The sequence below is a fragment of the Citrus sinensis genome, chromosome 4 (assembly GCF_022201045.2).
Source record: "Citrus sinensis cultivar Valencia sweet orange chromosome 4, DVS_A1.0, whole genome shotgun sequence".
Classification (NCBI taxonomy): Eukaryota; Viridiplantae; Streptophyta; class Magnoliopsida; order Sapindales; family Rutaceae; genus Citrus; species Citrus sinensis.
This window is the reverse complement of record NC_068559.1, coordinates 18733878-18752188: the sequence shown is the minus strand read 5'-3', so window position 1 is coordinate 18752188 and position 18311 is coordinate 18733878. Positions and strand designations below refer to the sequence as shown.

Below are 18311 nucleotides of genomic sequence, written 5' to 3'. Positions count from 1 at the left end.
CTAGAGAGGGCATCTAAATGAGAAGTCAAAAGAGGTGAGAAGATTTTTATTCAGAGGATATAATTTTATATATAAGATTCTGTAAACTAGTCTCATAAATTATAATTTATTAGTTTGTATTGCTGCACCAAATACATTACATTTGTGAATAAAATTGCTTTAATTCTCCGTCTCTCACTTCCTTCTAAATTTGTCTTCAGTTTTTTAAGGAAAAATAAAAGAATTTCCATTTTTTTTTCTTTTTTTAAAAAAAGATTATCTTAATCTCATTTATAAATTTGTTAAAAAAGAAAAAAGAAAAAAGAAAAAAAAAACTCATTCATGATGACAGAGAATTTGAGATGGTAGTGCCTACAAAACTAAAAGGCAAAGTTTGTTCAGCAACTGATATGACACACACATGCATGCCTCATACCAATTGTAAATTATATAATTATCCAAAAAAAAAAAATTCTATGAAATGAGTTTGTGATCCACGCTATACGTTCGCGCATCTCACCGGACTTGAGACAATACAATAACTTTACAAACTAATTGATACATGCCAGATCACTTGAGGCAAAAAAAAAAAAAAAGAAACTACAAATACCAATCGAGCTCACTCAACTCCTTTAGTTTTCCGCTGCCGAGGATGTCGACATTCCTGAACGATTGCTCTCAGCCAGGTACTTGTAAAATGCCGACTGATTGCTCTCAGCCATGTACTTGTAAAATGCCGACCAGGATGATGGCAGCCCTGAACGACGGTGATAAGCCACGTCCTTGGGGAGTGCCTCTTGCATGTCTACTTTAAGTTTCTGCTCTTCAAGAGTACTCTTTTCTAGGAGGGAAGCATCCAAGAAGTCATTAACCACTTGTGAGCAATGAGGGAAGTAGCGGTCACCCGTCTCGACTGCAATCACAGAAAGTTCAGCAAATGCTCTAAGAAAATTATAAACATCCCAAGTTTTTCTTAAGAAATGCTATCGGCATTAAGTCTGTCTTCTATATTTTATTATTTCAGTTCATCCACGGGCATCTTAAGGATATAAACTACATTTTGCAAGGGGCATGGGGCATGTAATTCACAAATTTTATAACTAATTAGCAACAAATGAAAGAACTGAAGAGTCTTGGATTACAGAATTTATTCTCAATAGGCTTAGGCTTCTCTTATCCATAGGTGTCTAGCTGCGGAAAACATGGCACAATCAAGTCTTGTCTCCAAATAACAAGGTCCCAGATGTCTGACTGCGGGTAACCATGGTATGGCCAACAACCCTTATGTAATGCTCGCATCCTGTTTTGCTTTAAATGAATTTACTTAGTTTTGTTTCAATGAAAGCTTTATTTATTCCTTATTTTATTGAATTAAGTACTCCTAAAATTTGAAACTTGATTTGAATTTGCTTTAAAACAGATTTTATAACTGCTATTACCCTTTTCCCACAACTGCCAAATTTAACTTCCCAATAACCTCCCTTTAAAATCAAACTAATATATAACTTTCTGTTTAAAGAAGCAAAATTTACATTCCACACAGCTTCTGTCTGAAACGTTTGTGTTTTATATAAATCCTGACTGCGTTAGAAAAATTACTCTGTTTCATTTGAAAGGTTAAATGAATTTTCTGAAAATATTGCACAAAGAATTCTTTTTGTTCGTTACGAATGTTTCTACTGATTGAATTCACAGCTGACTCCTTGTCAATTATTTTTCACAGATGGTTGCAATTATTAATTTGAAGAATGCTTCGGAAGGATTGAGCTTTCGTAAGGTTTCTGCCTAGATGTTTTTAATAATTAGTCGTATGTATTACTGATTGAAGCTTGTGTTTTGGCATAGTTTTAAACAGTTGAATTATGTTTATGTTTGTATCTAGAAGACTCTATTAGTATTTTTTTTAAATCATGTAAGAAGGATTGTAAGATTTATTTGCTTATGAGGAAGTATTGCTCTATGCTGATATGCTGAATAATTAGTTGTGCATAGTTTATGATTGAGAATGAATTTTTCAAAATTTTGTGAAATACATGAAAAGAGAAATTAGATGACTTTTTGATATTTTGGAGATTTGGATTTATAGGCATTTAGTTTCACTCAGATTCGATATGTTTTCTAAGCCCTAATTGGGTCTGGGTGTCACACCTTCGGTCAAGAGGTAAAGAGTTGATCCCGTGAGATTTAGTGTTTCAGGGGTTAGGCATTGCTAACTCCTTGAAAGTTTTGAAGGACACTGATTATGTAGGCATACCTGCGACAAATGTCTTAGTGGTATAAAGAAAGGTTCTGCCATTTTGTTGAGATATCAATGTACTAATAATTACCCTTTCTCTTTTGATACATCTGATTACACCTAACATAGCACTATAAAGAAATTCCAATTGGAAGGAGAAACCTGGATACATGTATTAGTTAATCATAAAGATAATCAGTAAATAGAAGGGTGCAAAAGTTAATAAAGTATATAAATACCTGTTTTGAGCAGAGTTAGCAGTCTCAATTGGCGTCTCTTGGCTTGCATAGAGGGCGTTTCATTCAAATCAATCTCCTTTAAGTTCCCACTTAGTCCTTTCTGACCTAATGCTGAAAGGCCAGTGGCGGTATCTGCACCAGCTATTTCCATAGCTACTCTAGCTTCAGAAGGAAAAAACCGTACAAAAGCCACTGCAAAATATTAAGAAGCTGTTATGGCACTCATCCAGGATAGGCATAAATATTTTTGTACCTCATTACTTTTGGAAAACAAAAAACAAAAAAACAAAAAAAAAAAGTTTTTGATGACAAAGTCTTGTACAATTATTCATCAAAAACCAGTTCGGTGCAAACCACAAAGCCTAGATCAGATGGATTCAGAATTCTCCATTCCAAAAAAGGGGATCAAATCACATGACTGGCCAACAGTGTGCCCCAAGCAATGAGCCCATGTGTGTTTGAGATGCTAAAATGAAGGGACTCACAAACTCTTGAGAAGATGATTTACTAATACCAGTAAAGGAATATCACCTCTATTTTCCATATGAAGGGACAAACAAACAGTACAAAGAAGTGTGCTATGCACAAACTCTGAGAAGGTGATGAACTAATACCAGTAAAGAAATATCACCTCTATTTTCTAGATAGTCCAGCTCCGCTTGGAAATGATCATCCATCACCTCTGTTGGCATTGCCAAGTTCTCAGACATGGAGTTCCTTCTCATCTCTCTCTCAAGGACATCAATGCATAACCGGTCTTTGTTAGTTCCCTGCCCCTGCTTTGTAGCTTCAAGATAATCCTTTCGCCTTGTCATTCTCCGACAGATTGCTACAGCTGTTTGCCCATCTGATGTAGTTTCTGATGCGCATGCTCCCTTGCTCAGCAGAGTCACCATCACTTCTGGCTCATTACGCCTTGCAGCCACATGAAGCACCGTACGTCCTCTTGCATCCTTAAGATTGAGACAAGCCAAGTCCATATTGAGCACTTCCTTGAAAACCTTAGGGCTGCAGTAGGCAGCAGCATAGTGCAGGGCGTAAGCATCATCCAGAGTGACACTAGATACATCCAGAAGAAGCTTCAACAGTTCAACGTCATCAGAGTCCAGCGCCTTGTGGATTCTTCTGACTATTTTTGCATGCATAGGGTCCACTTCTGCTATATTAGCTTCAGACTCCTGGTTAGATTTGACACGGAGTGATTTGATTTCACTTGAAACTTCATCAGGAAGCTCTTTCTCGAGACAAACATTGTCAAGATTTGACTTTGCAATTCTCTGGATGCAGAAAGAACGGAGGTGGTTCAGTTGGCAATGCAAGGCAGCCACGAGAATTGGGATTACATCTTCCACAAGAGCCTTCTCAACCAAGTTCAGAAGCCAAAGCTACACGGACAGATAGAGTTTTGATTCAGAATAATATATTCAAAATTCAGATACCCCATAGTGGGTAATTATTGGTAAACATCGTAAAGCATATAAAAAATGCTACACGGACAGATAGGGTTTTGATTCAGAATAATATATTCAAAATTCAAATACTCAAAGGGGATAATCTGTGGAGGAAAATAATAATAAGGGGGAAAATCAGTGCCATGCTTATTGAACCTAAATGCCGATGGACCAATGTTCAGAGACATAAACTCGGCTACACAAGATGCTATTCTACAGCATTAATGATTTGCTAGGTTATAGACTGGACAGGAAAAATAGAATCTCTCGCATTCACTGTTGAGAGCTTGAAAGCATGAGAGAACTAACCATCAAGTGAGTGAAGAAAATACGGATAAAACAACCTAAATAACAGAACAGTCAAGCCAGAGCATGAACTGACACCTACCCAAATGAAAATTGGTTAGAAACTCAACGCAAAAGCTTTTGTGATAGGATAGGTGCACTTATCAAATTCAGACTCATTGATTCTTGGGGGTCAGTGTCAGCAAGCATTGATTCCTAGAGTTCGCTGCCCATCATCATCACTTTTGTCTCTTTCAAAATAAAACAACAGACTCTTGCAAGATAAGATGAAGTTTTGGGCTCTACGGTATCTACACTTCTTAACAAAGCTAATTTTGGATCTACTACAATGCCTAATATTGGGAACCACCGGAGTTGCTTCACAACTGAAGTTGATTTCAATCCCATATATGTTAAAACTATACCAAAACAATCTGCATTGTATAGTATTATTATAATACAATGTTAATATAATACACATGCATTAAAATAATATAATACAATACAATGTGCCAAACGCACTATATAAACACTAATGGTTAAATGAGATTTTGAATTATTAAAATATTCATAATTTAATTTACTGTTAGTGACAAACTTGTACATATATGACAATTCAAAAAATATATATACAAACTTACACTCGTTTGACTTAAAATTATTTCATCATAAATCCTAGTTGTGTTAATTTCCCACATTCATGAATGTTCATTAATCTCACTTTATATTTTTCTTCATCAATTGTCATAAATATATACAAAGTAAAGTAATGATTTAATGAGTTGTGGTCTACATAGAGTTGTCTAGTTAATACACAATTTAAATACTATTTTACAAAAAATATCAGAAATTTACATGTTCAGGTGCTATGATGGCCACTGGTACTCACTAGATCATCACACTACAAAATAATTAAAGGAAATTTATTAGTATAATCTATGCTATTTCTATTATGTCGTGGTCCAAAAATGGCTAGTGAATAATGAGGATGACAAAATTACAATAGCCAATTCCAGCGGCCGTCGAGCATGAGAATTTGGGTATAAAAATAATTAGTTTTAAAAAATTGGTAATTTACAAAATTTAAATTTTCTTTTCTTAATTATTATTATTATAGGGGTGCTGTGCGACTTAAGTCACATTTATTATATTATAAATTTAAAATTTAATTATCTACAATTGAAAATTTATTTTACTTCGGGGGAGTAATTAGCTACAAATTTTTACATAAAAATTCTGTTAAAAAGTTCTGCATATATATCATTCGTATCCATCCATTTCTAATTTCAATTTCGATGAAAATTCTGCATATCTATTTATTTCGAAGAGCATTAATGTCATCTTAACCAATTTCTGTATGAGGGTCAGTACCGTAAAATACAGGTACAAATGCCCTTTTTTTTTCCCCCTCTTTTCTCCCCGAAAGAAGTTGCAGATGACTGAGTTTGCAGATGAAGATATGGAGATTTTTTTTTATATATAAAAAAAGCTATATTATAAACTGAATTAAACAGATAAAATAAAAAAATAATTAACTGACATATTTTTTCCCTCTAAAATTAGAAAATTCTTTGTCATTTAGTATATATTACATGCCAAATACCTGGGAAAATACAACAATGCAAGCTTGAAGTTCCTCTGCTATTATACAACATAAGCCATAACATAGGCTCTAAGAGTATCTCTCTACAAGTAACAATCAAACTCAGTAAAACTCTCTTAGTCTCCTAGCAATGAATAACAAAAGACAAGTAGCTAAGCATCACCTTTTCCTACCCTTACACTTTACTCCTTCCTTTGGAGAAGATGACGACGACGAGGATGACGACAAACCTAAACGATTTTTCTCAGCCATGTCCTTGTAAAATGCCTTCTGTACGTCTTCTTTAAGTTCCATGAAGCGTGCCCTTTTGAGTCTCTGCTCTTCAGGAGTACCATTTTCTAGGCAGTAGCGATATGCTCACAAAAACGAGCACAAAGGTTTGCACAAAACGGTGCGTTTTGTGCAACCTTTAAAAGACTTCTCATAATTTCACAAGACGCGCACGTTACATTTCATTCTTCCTTCACTGTAACAGCTCGATTTTCATTCTAAAAGGCTCATTTCATTGCAACAAAAACGCAGCAGCTTTGTTCTCCACACAGCAACAGCTTCGTTCTCCACACAGCAACAGCTTCGTTCTCGGTTGTCCTCACTCTCTCAGCTCGGCTTTCATTCTAAAAGGCTCATTTCATTGCAACAAAAACGCAGCAGCTTTGTTCTCCACACAGCAACAGCTTCGTTCTCGGTTGTCCTCACTCTCTCAGTTCGGTTTTCTCTCATTCTTGGTGGCTTCATTCTTCCTCACTCTCTCGGCATCGATCTCCCTCAATCTCTCCCTCAATCTCTCGATCTCAGCAGCAGCATTTTGCCCCATTTCGGGTACTTCACCTAACCTAACGTGAAACCTTAATTTTTGTCATATTTGCCGAATTTTGTGAGCCTTTGAGCAATTAGGTTCTATTTAGTTCTTGATTTGTTCTATTTAAATTTTACAGAGCATATATTGCAATTGCCAATTAATGTTGATTGTGTTGTTCAATTTATTGCTTTAATTTATAATTAATTGAAGATTAATTATTTTGCCCCATTTCGGGTACTTCACCTAGCCTAACGTGGAACCTTAATTTTTGTCATATTTGCCAAATTTGTGAGCCTTTGAGTAAGTACGTTCTGTTTAGTTATTGATTTTTTCTATTTGAATTTTATAGAGCATATATTGCATTTGCCGATTAATGTTGATTCTGTTGATTACGATAATCTGAATTTTGTTCGAATTTTGTTCTTATCTTGAGTAATGTGAAATATATTCAGTTGATTAATATAAAATATATTCCTTTTGAACAAATAAAGACTATGGAAAAAAGCATTGAAGAGTTTGAGGAAATTCAGGAGGACAACTTACTGGATGATGAGCCAATGATTGGGATGTCATTCGATAGTGAGATTGAAATGTATAATTATTACAGAGAATATGGTAAAAGAAAAGGGTTTCCAGTTATGCGAAGAAGTAGTAGTAAGGGCATTGATGGGATGATACGACATGTGAGTTATGTTTGTGGGCGGAGTGGTGCAACAAGAAGCAAATCTAGTAATCCGCTAAGGCCCCAACCTAATGCAAAAATAGGTTGCAATGCTAAATTGGGAGGAGGATTAGAGGAAGACGGAAAGTGGAGGATTCGAGTTTTAAATATTGAACACAACCATACATTGTTGACTCCAACCAAGTCTAAATTTTTTCGATGCAATCGCAGCCTTAGTTCATATGCAAAAAAGAAGCTTAATGTAAATGATAGAGCGTGAATCAGCACCTCATTATAGATTTAGTCTTCTTTAATGTGTGGAGACAAGATTCATGGGAACATAATTTTGAAAAAGGATGTTATTTGTTTTTGTGCTTAGTTGTTTTCAATTATGATTACTATGTAGTCTTTTTCAATTTTGGACAAGATGAATGAGTTTATTGTTGTTTGACCTCCTTTAATTACTTCATGTTTTGACATAAAAAAAAAAAAAAAATGGATCATTCCGGATGCTTCCGAGTTCTAGTTGCTGAAAATATTCACTTCCAAATAACAAAAATAACAGTTCATGAAAAATTCTTTGATGATAGCACAAGTGTAGACTGTGTGGTTATCCCGTTTACAGCAATGTCTGAGATGCTAAGATGAAGGGACAAACAAACGGTAGAAAGAAGTGTGCTATGCAGAAACTCTGAGAAGGTGATGAACTAATACCAGTAAAGAAATATCACCTCTATTTTCTAGATAGTTCAGCTTCATTTGGAAATCATCAGCCATCACCTCTGGTGACAGTGCCACGTTCCAAGACATGGAGTTCCTTCTCATCTCTCTCTCAAGGACATCAATGCATAACCGGTCTTTGTTAGTTTCCTGCCTCTGCTTTGTAGCTTCAATATAATCCTTTCGCCTTGTCATTCTCCGACAGATTGCTACAGCTGTTTGCCCATCTGATGTAGTTTCTGAGGCGCATGCTCCCTTGCTTAGCAGAGTCACCAGCACTGCTGGCTCCTTACGCCTTGCAGCCACATGAAGCACCGTATGACCTCTTGCATCCTTAAGATTGAGATCAGCCAAGCCCATATTGAGCACTTCCTTAAAAACCTTAGGGTTTCAGTAGGCAGCAGCATAGTGCAGAGCGTAGGCATCATCTAAAGTGACATTAGATTCATCCAGAAGAAGCTTCAACAGTTCAACGTCATCAGAGTCCAGTGCCTTGTGGATTCTTCTGACTCTTTTTTGCATGCATAGGATCCACTTCTGCTATATTAACTTCACACTCCTGGCTAGATTTGACACTGAGTGACTTGATTTCACATGAAACTTCATCAGGAAGCTCTTTCAGGAGACAGACATCATCAAGATTTGACCTTACTACTCTCTGGACACGGTGAGAGCGGAGCGGGTTGAGTTGGCAATGGAAGGCAGCCACAAGAATTGGAATTTCATCTTCCACAAGGGCCTTCTCAACAAAGTTCAGAAGGCGACGCTGCACGGATAGATAAGAGTTTTGAGTTGGAATACATTAAGAACATCATAAAGCATATATAAGAATGCTCCTTTCCTTCAATATGCTGCTTCAAGGGGGATAATGTGGGAAAGAAAAACTTAACAAGGAGAAAAATAATGCCATTGCCAACTATAACTTTCTATTTATTCTTTGTATAATTGTTAATTAATTAATAAGTCAATTTCTTTTTTCTTTTTTCCTTTTTTAACCCACGTAAACTAAAATTTTAGGACAAGCAAAATTAAATATTATACTATTTAAATAGATTTATAAAAACTCCATACCATACGTCGCTTAAAAAAATTAATGAACTACTTAATTTGATCACCAGTCACTTGATTTTGATATAATTGGAATAACACTAATAAAAAGAATAACTGCTACTTTTAGTTAAAATAGTTAAAAAATAAATTTTATTTTAAATTAATTCTATGTAAATGCACTTTAACCCAATTCCCACTATCTCTCAAATTGGAGAAAAATTTATGAGAGACCATTCTAGGAAAACTCGTACAAGGAACGTATGTTCAAAATTAGACAAAAATACTGATAATGTGATGTACCTATCTCATGTAAATTTTCTTCTCAAATAACTTTAATGGCCAATTATGTATTATGTACAAAAGAAATGGTCCTTATGAACAATTATATATAATTTTTTCTGTTTTGTTTAATAAAAATGTGTTTACCGTTGGAGAAGTTCTAGAAAGGGCATCTAAATGAGAAGCAAAAAGAGGTGTGAAGATTTTTAATTAGGGGATATAATTTCATATGTAAGAGTCTGTAAACTAATCTCATAAATTATAATTTATTAGTTTCTGTTACTGCACCAAACACATTATATTTATGAATATAATTGCTTTATTTCTCCATCTCTCAATACTTTCTAAACTTTTCTTCATTTTTTTAAGGAAAAAAAAATCTCCAGTTTTCTTTTTTTTTTTTTTAAAAAAAAGATTATCTTAATCTCATTTATGATTTTCTTAAAAAAAAGAAAAAAAAAACTCATTTATGATAATAGAAAATTTGAGATAGTAATGCCTACAAAATTAAAAGGCAAAGTTTGTTCAGCAGCTGATATTGACATACACATGCATGCCTCATACCAATTGTAATACAATTCTTTTTCTCTAATTTTTTGAGCATAGCCTGTAAATTATATAATTTTACAAAAAAATATTATATGAAATGAGTTTTTGATCCATACTAACGTTTGCGTGTCCCACTGGACATGAGACAATACAATAATTTAACTAATTGATACATGCCAGATCACCAGAGGAAAAAGAACTACAAATACCAATCGAGCTCACTAAATTCTTTTAGTTTCCCAGGTGCCAAATATACCAATCGACATACCTGAACGATTGCTCTCAGCCGCCAAGTACTTGTAAAATGCCGACCAGGATGATGGCAGCCCTGAATGACGGTGATAAGCCACGTCCTTGCACAGTGCCTCCTGCATGTCTTCTTTAAGTTTCATGAAGTATGCCCTTCTGAGTATCTGCTCTTCAGGAGTACCCTTTTCTAGGAGGGAAGCATCGGACCAATCACAATACAAAAACTCATCAACCACTTCTGAGCAATGATAGCAATCAATAAACTCAACAACCACTTCTGAGCAATGAGGGAAGTAGAGGTGACCTGTCTCGACTGCAATCACAGAAAGTTCAGCAAATGCTCTAAGAAAATTATAAACATCCCAAGTTTTTCTTAAGAAATGCTATCGGCATTAAGTCTGTTTTCCATTTTTTATTATTTCAGTTCAACAACTGGCAACTTAAGGATATAAAATACATTTTGCAAGGGGCATGGAGCATGAAATTCACAAATTTTATAACTAATTAGCCAAAAATGAAAGAACTGAAGAGTCTTGGATTACGGAATTTATTCTCAATAGGCTTAGGGTTCTCTTATCCACAGATGTCTAGCTGCGGAAAACATGGCACAATCAAGTCCTGTCTCCAAATAACAAGATCCCAGATGTCTGACTGCGGGTAAACATAAGAACCCTTATGTAATGCTCCCATCCTTTTTTGCTTTAAATGAATTTACTTAGTTTTGTTTCAATGAAAGCTTTATTTATTCCTTATTTTATTGAATTAAGTACTCCTAAAATTTGAAACTTGATTTGAATTTGCTTTAAAAGAGATTTTATAACTGCTATTACCCTTTTCCCACAACTGCCAATTTTAACTTCCCAATAACCTCCCTTTAAAATCAAACTAATATATAACTTTCTGTTTAAAGAAGCAAAATTTACGTTCCACACAGCTTCTGTCTGAAACGTTTGTGTTTTATATAAATCCTGACTGCGTTAGAAAAATTACTTTGTTTCATTTGAAAGGTTAAATGAATTTTCTGAAAATATTGCACAAATAATTCTTTTTGTTCGTTACGAATGTTTCTACTGATTGAGTTCATAGTTGACTCCTTATCAATTATTTTTCACAGATGGTAGCAATTATTAATTTGAAGAATGCTTCGGAAGGATTGAGCTTTCGTAGGGTTTCTGGCTAGATGTTTTTAATAATTAGTCGTATGTATTACTGATTGAAGCTTGTGTTTTGGCATAGTTTTAAACAGTTGAATTCTGTTTATGTTTGTATCTAGAAGACTTCTATTAGTATTTTTTTCAAATCATGTAAGAAGGATTGTAAGATTTATTTGCTTATGAGGAAGTATTGCTCTATACTGATATGCTGAATAATTAGCTGTGCATAGTTTATGATTGAGAATGAATTTTTCAAAATTTTGTGAAATACATGAAAAGAGAAAGTAGATGAATTTTTGATATTTTGGAGATTTGGATTTACAGGCATTTAGTTTCACTCAGATTCGATATGTGTTCTAAGCCCTAATTGGGTCTGGGTGTCACACCTTCGGTCTAGAGGTAAAGAGTTGATCCCGTGAGATTTAGTGTTTCAGGGGCTAGGCATTGCTAACTCCTTGAAAGTTTTGAAGGACACTGATTATGTAGGCATACCTGCAACAAAAGTCTGAACTGGTATAAAGAAAGGTTCTACCATTTTGTTGAGATATCAATGTACTAACAATTACCCTTTCTCTTTTGATACATCTGATTACACCTAACAGAGCACTATAAAGAAATTCCAATTGGAAGGAGAAACCTGGATACATGTATTAGTTAATTATAAAGATAATCAGTAAATAGAAAGGTGCAAAAGTTAATAAAGTATATAAATACCTGTTTTAAGCAGAGTTAGCAGTCTCAATTGGCGTCTCTTGACTTGCATAGAGGGCGTTTCATTCAAATCAATCTCCTTTAAGTTCCCACTTAGTCCTTTCTGACCTAATGCTGAAAGGCTAGTGGCGGTATCTGCACCTGCTATTTCCATAGCTACTCTCGCTTCAGAAGGAAACAACCGTACAAAAGCCACTGCAAAATATTAAGAAGCTGTTATGGCAGTCATCCAGGATAGGCATAAATTTTTTGGTAGCTCATTACTTTTTGGGAAAAAAAAAAAAGATTTTTATTACAAAGTCTTGTACAATTATTCATCAAAAACCAGTTCAGTGCAAACCACAAAGCCTAGATCAGATGGATTCAGAATTCTCCATTCCAAAAAAGGGGATCAAATCACATGACTGGCCAACAGTGTGCCCCAAGCAATGAGCCCATGTGTGTTTGAGATGCTAAAATGAAGGGACTCACAAACTCTTGAGAAGATGATTTACTAATACCAGTAAAGGAATATCCCCTCTATTTTCCATATGAAGGGACAAACAAACAGTAGAAAGAAGTGTGCTATGCACAAACTCTGAGAAGGTGATGAACTAATACCAGTAAAGAAATATCACCTGTATTTTCTAGATAGTCCAGCTTCGCTTGGAAATGATCATCCATCACCTCTGATGGCATTGCCAAGTTCTCAGACATGGAGTTCCTTCTCATCTCTCTCTCAAGGACATCAATGCATAACCGGTCTTTGTTAGTTCCCTGCCCCTGCTTTGTAGCTTCAAGATAATCCTTTAGCCTTGTCATTCTCCGACAGATTGCTACAGCTGTTTGCCCATCTGATGTAGTTTCTGATGCGCATGCTCCCTTGCTCAGCACAGTCACCATCACTTCTGGCTCATTACGCCTTGCAGCCACATGAAGGACCGTCTGTCCTCTTGCATCCTTAAGATTGAGACCAGCCGAGCCCATATTGAGCACTTCCTTAAAAACCTTAGGGTTGCAGTAGGCAGCAGCATAGTGCAGAGCGTAAGCATCATCCAGAGTGACACTAGATACATCCAGAAGAAGCTTCAACAGTTCAACATCATCAGAGTCCAGCGCCTTGTGGATTCTTCTGACTATTTTTGCATGCATAGGATCCACTTCTACTATATTAGCTTCAGACTCCTGGTTAGATTTGACACGGAGTGATTTGATTTCACTTGAAACTTCATCAGGAAGCTCTTTCTCGAGACAAACATTGTCAAGATTTGACTTTGCAATTCTCTGGATGCAGAAAGAACGGAGGTGGTTCAGTTGGCAATGCAAGGCAGCCACGAGAATTGGGATTACATCTTCCACAAGAGCCTTCTCAACCAAGTTCAGAAGCCAAAGCTACACGGACAGATAGAGTTTTGATTCAGAATAATATATTCAAAATTCAAATACCCCATAGTGGGTAATTATTGGTAAACATCGTAAAGCATATAAAAAATGCTACACGGACAGATAGGGTTTTGATTCAGAATAATATATTCAAAATTCAAGATGCTTATTGAACCTAAATGCCAATGGACCAATGTTCAGAGACATAAACTCGGCTACACAAGATGCTATTCTACAGCATTAATGATTTGCTAGGTTATAGACTGGACGGGAAAAATAGAATCTCTCGCATTCACTGTTGAGAGCTTGAAAGCATGAGAGAACTAACCATGAAGTGAGTGAAGAAAATACGGATAAAACAACCTAAATAACAGAACAGTCAAGCCAGAGCATGAACTGACACCTACCCAAATGAAAATTGGTTAGAAACTCAACGCAAAAGCTTTTGTGATAGGATAGGTGCACTTATCAAATTCAGACTCATTGATTCTTGGGGGTCAGTGTCAGCAAGCATTGATTCCTAGAGTTCGCTGCCCATCATCATCACTTTTGTCTCTTTCAAAATAAAACAACAGACTCTTGCAAGATAAGACGGAGTTTTGGGCTCTACGATATCTACACTTCTTAACAAGCTAATTTTGGATCTACTACAATGCCTAATATTGGGAACCACCGGAGTTGCTTCACAACTGAAATTGATTTCAATCCCATATATGTTAAAACTATAGCAAGAAGCATAAATTTAAGCAATACAAATAGCAGTGAAACACAATTACCTCTAAACGAATAACGAGTTTTTTCATCTGAAGAGCAGCAGAAGCATACATCAACTCAATAACATAATTAATAGTAGGAGGGCAAGAAACATGAACACAAGCATCATCAACACACGCGGACACTTCTGGAGGAGGTGCCTTAAGCTTCCCAGTGTAAATATAATGCAAGGTATCATTGAAAGCTTCATATCCAACCTTCCCATGAGGCACCAAATCAGTCAAAAGATACTTGGGTTTCCCCTCACTGACAGAACCATCATTTCTCAAATTAAAAAGCCGACGAAAAAATTGACTGCGCTCAGACAATATGCTGCGATTAACCGCCACTGATTTGCCCTCAACAACAATCTCAGCGTCAAGGGACGGCTCTTCAGGATTGCTGCTTTGCCTCCTTAAGTTCAAATTATCAAGATCACAAGTGCCTGTTGATTGATTAATGGACCAACAAGTCGGATTTGATGAGACAAAACTCAAAGATGCTGACTTTTCGTTCGCATTTTCCATGATACCATCAAGAACCATATTCAAACTGAATCTATATATATATATATCAAAGAAAGAATACTATCAATCACAATGAGCCACTGTGTCTTGGTTTCTTCACTGAATTGCTGGATGATTAGCTTTGGTCTTTGAAGCTGAAATTTTCACCTACAAGATCTGAGAAAATAATTAAATTAAGTAATATGACATACAATAAATTCAACAAAATAAAAAGGACAAATTGAACTATTTAGCAATGTTGCAATTACCAAATCAGTAAGCAGAACAATTACTTGATAAGACCTTTGACTTGTCTAACCCAACATTGTACCCAGTTCTACACTCTACTATGAAGCTTATGAAGCCAAACTTAGTTTAACCTAACAACACTATTAACCCAGTTAAAAGAAACCGCTGAAATAACTGACATTTAAGGGAAAAAAATTTGACAAAACTAAAAGTAACTTATAATAGTCTATTGCAGGGGCATACAAAACATGAAGATAAATAAACATGGGTCTATTTTCTTGACACTACCAAGTTTTGGATTCAAAATCACCATATTATGATAATAATTTGCTGTGATTCCTGAGACACTATGTAGCAGCTTATATGTTGGCAATCATGGTCAAAGATGGTTGTCAAACATCCTGGCAAATCAAGAAGCTAATAAAGACCAGATCGCACTACATTGACATATATCAGTTCTTTGATATAAAGATATTGAATGTTATACACTCTAATCCCAAGTCCTGAAACATAAAACAAAAGTTCACTTCACACACTCATAAAACTAGACGGCTACAGAAAAGGAGAATAGACATTGGATATAGGTCAATAAACTACTAAGCTAATTAATGCACATGAAGGAATCTATTAGAGCTAGTTGTATAGCCCTTACCAGAGAACTCACAGAAGCATTCAATTTCCTAAAAGGAGATAACTTCAAACATAAACATTTTGATAGGCAGCAATACACATAAAATAGCTTCACTTGCCATTAAGTAATATGCTAGTATTGACTTACAAGATAGCAACTGATGATTCATTCAGTTGCACATACATATCCCTAAAGTCTTAACTTTCAAATCAGATTGCTGCTTATTCCTTTATTTAGAAACACATACGATGGTGATTAATCTAGATCTCTACGATGCCATTCAATTTTCATATTCTCATAATCATAAATTCATTTTTAAGAATATCAACTCCACTATTAAGAACACAAGCTTGATCAAACAATACTATTAGCTCATAAGCTCATCAATTGGATAAATAAAGTCACAATAACAATGCCAGCAGCTGCTTCAATAAATTAACAAACCCATTTTCATTTTAATTAATAAAAAAACACCAGCAGTAGAGCAACTTCTTCAACACATCAACAAACCCATTTTCATTTTAATCAACAAACAACACCGGCAACAGAGCAGATTCTTCGACAAACTAATAAACCCATTTTCATTTTTAAATAACAAAATAATGCCCAATCACTGATTTCTAACTTGCAAAGAGTTTTTTCAAAGACTAACCTTGTACGCGATTGAGTGACAGTTGCCTCTAACGCCGACCGCAGGCGACACTCACTCGGCGCCATTACCCTTGATTCATCACCTGTTCTTTTCTTATCCGATTCTCTGAGCTAAAGTTGCAGGATTACGGTTGATTTGTTTATCTTCAAAGCATTTAGAGATGGAGTATGTGTGTGTTTTGGTTAGGTGAAGCAGACTCGTATTTGTTATGGATCGATTTGATGAAAGAGAAGACTTGTAGCTTCGTCCATTAACAATATGAAACGGTATACAAACGGCAGGGGAGAAAAGTGGGAGATACGCTAATACTTCCTATTAAAATGGAGATACGCCAAACTTCAGGGGAAGAAACTAAAAATTACCCGTCATGAAGGAAGCAGGGCAATCATATTAATAAAAGTAGAGTTTTGAGAACCATACATCATTCAAAGCCCATCTTTTAAGCTCATGAGAATCAGACTTTGTATATAGCCATTGGTAAATTTTTCATTTTTAGTCGTAATTTATTGCATCCTTTCACTTGCTCATAATTTGATTGAAAAAAAAAAACTATAAGTAATGTATGAAGTAATGTATGATATATGACGTACTATTTTTATCTTCAATTTGGAAATAAATATAACTGACTAATACGACTATAATAAAATAAATTTTTGAAAAGGTTTGGCATTATACTATTCAGGATGAGACTGTTTATAATTTTGTATTATGAAAAACACTATAAACACTGATGGTTAAATAAAATTTTGAATTATTAAAATATTCATAATTAAGTTTACTATTAGTGACAAACTTGTATATATATGACAATTCAAAAAATATTTATACAAATTTATGCTTATTTGACTTAAAATTATTTCATCATAAATCCTGGTTGTGTTAATTTCCACATTCATAAACGTTCATTAATCTCACTTTACATTTTTCTTTTCAACAATTACCATAAATATATACAAAATAAAGTAATAATTTAGTGAGCGATAGTTTTCATTGAACTATCTGGTTAATACATAATTTAAAAATTATTTTACAAAGACTGGCAGAAATTTACCACATGTTCAAGTGCTACGATGGGCACTGCCCTCACTCGACTATCACACTGCAAAATAATCAAAAAAGAGATTTATTAGTATTAATCAATACTATTTTTAATATGTCGTGGTCCAAAAAAATGGTCATTTATTTTTTTAATGGAGGAAGGCCACGATGGCCGGTGAATAATGAGGATGACAAAACTGCAATGGTCAATTCCAGCGGCCTTCAAGCACTAGAATTTGGGTATAAAAATAATTAATTTTAGTTTTCGTCTCTTTTTCACTTAAAAAATATGAGAAGCTTGCCATATTTTTAATGATATTTTGTTTTACTTTAGTTAGTTTCTTTCAATTGTACTAACCCAGTCCATGCAACACCTACGTTAATATAGAATATCAAATTTCAAGAAAAAATTGGTAATTTACAAATTTTAATTTTTTTCTTTTCTTAATTATTAATATATGGGTATTGTGCACCTTAACTCACAAAGTTATTATATTATAAATTTAAAATTTAATATTTACAATCAAAAATTTATTTTTTCCTTTTAGAGAGTAATGAGCTACAAATTTTTGTATAAAAATTCTATTAAAAAATTCTGCATATCCATCCATTTCTAATTTCAATTTCGACGAAAAATCTGTATATCCGTCTATCTCAAAGAACATTAATGTCACCTTAACCAATTTCTGTAGGAAAATCAGTACTGTAAAATATACTTACAAATGCTTCTTTTCATTTTCGTTTTTTTTTCCTCTCGCCATCCTGAAACAAGTTACGAATCACTTAAATTGCAGATGAAGATATGGAGAATTTTTTTTTTTAAGAAAAAAAAGGCTATGTAAACTGAATTAAACAGACAAAATAAATAAATAATTAACTGACATAACTTTTCCCTCTAAAATTAGAAAATTCTTTGTCATTTAGTGCATTACATGCCAAATACCAGAGAAAATACAACTACGCAAGCTTGAAGTTCCTCTGCTATTATACAACATAAGCCATAACATAGGCTCGAAGAGTATCTCCCTACAAGTAACAATCCAACTCACTAAAACTCTTTTAGTTGCCTATAAATGAATAACAAAGACAAGCAGCTAAGCATCACCTTTTCCTACCCTTACACTTTACTCCGTCCTTCGGAGAAGATGACGACGA

At 34.7% G+C, this 18311-nt stretch overlaps 1 protein-coding gene across 13 annotated transcripts; it reads right to left on the bottom strand.

The window, feature by feature from the left end:
* Window positions 1-376: 376 nt before the first annotated feature.
* On the bottom strand, window positions 377-16497 carry LOC102622086 (BTB/POZ domain and ankyrin repeat-containing protein NPR1-like). 13 transcript variants are annotated; one of them, XM_052439731.1, is made up of 6 exons: window positions 16119-16497; window positions 14104-14763; window positions 12953-13336; window positions 7985-8354; window positions 2455-2646; window positions 377-892 (listed from the first exon to the last, which is right to left on the bottom strand). In XM_052439731.1, exons 2-6 carry the CDS (start codon window positions 14623-14625, stop codon window positions 612-614), a joined length of 1749 nt encoding a protein of 582 aa, XP_052295691.1. In that variant the 5' UTR covers window positions 14626-14763; window positions 16119-16497; the 3' UTR covers window positions 377-611. The 13 variants fall into 13 exon arrangements, 12 of the variants coding, with proteins under 12 accessions (XP_052295691.1, XP_052295689.1, XP_052295690.1 ...); XM_052439729.1 differs by lacking the exon at window positions 7985-8354 and adding an exon at window positions 12074-12160 and having other exon boundaries at window positions 2455-2559; window positions 12583-13336; window positions 16119-16463; XM_052439737.1 differs by lacking the exons at window positions 377-892; window positions 7985-8354 and adding exons at window positions 1069-1230; window positions 12074-12160 and having other exon boundaries at window positions 2455-2559; window positions 12583-13336; window positions 16119-16457.
* Between the last annotated feature and the right edge of the window lie 1814 nt (window positions 16498-18311).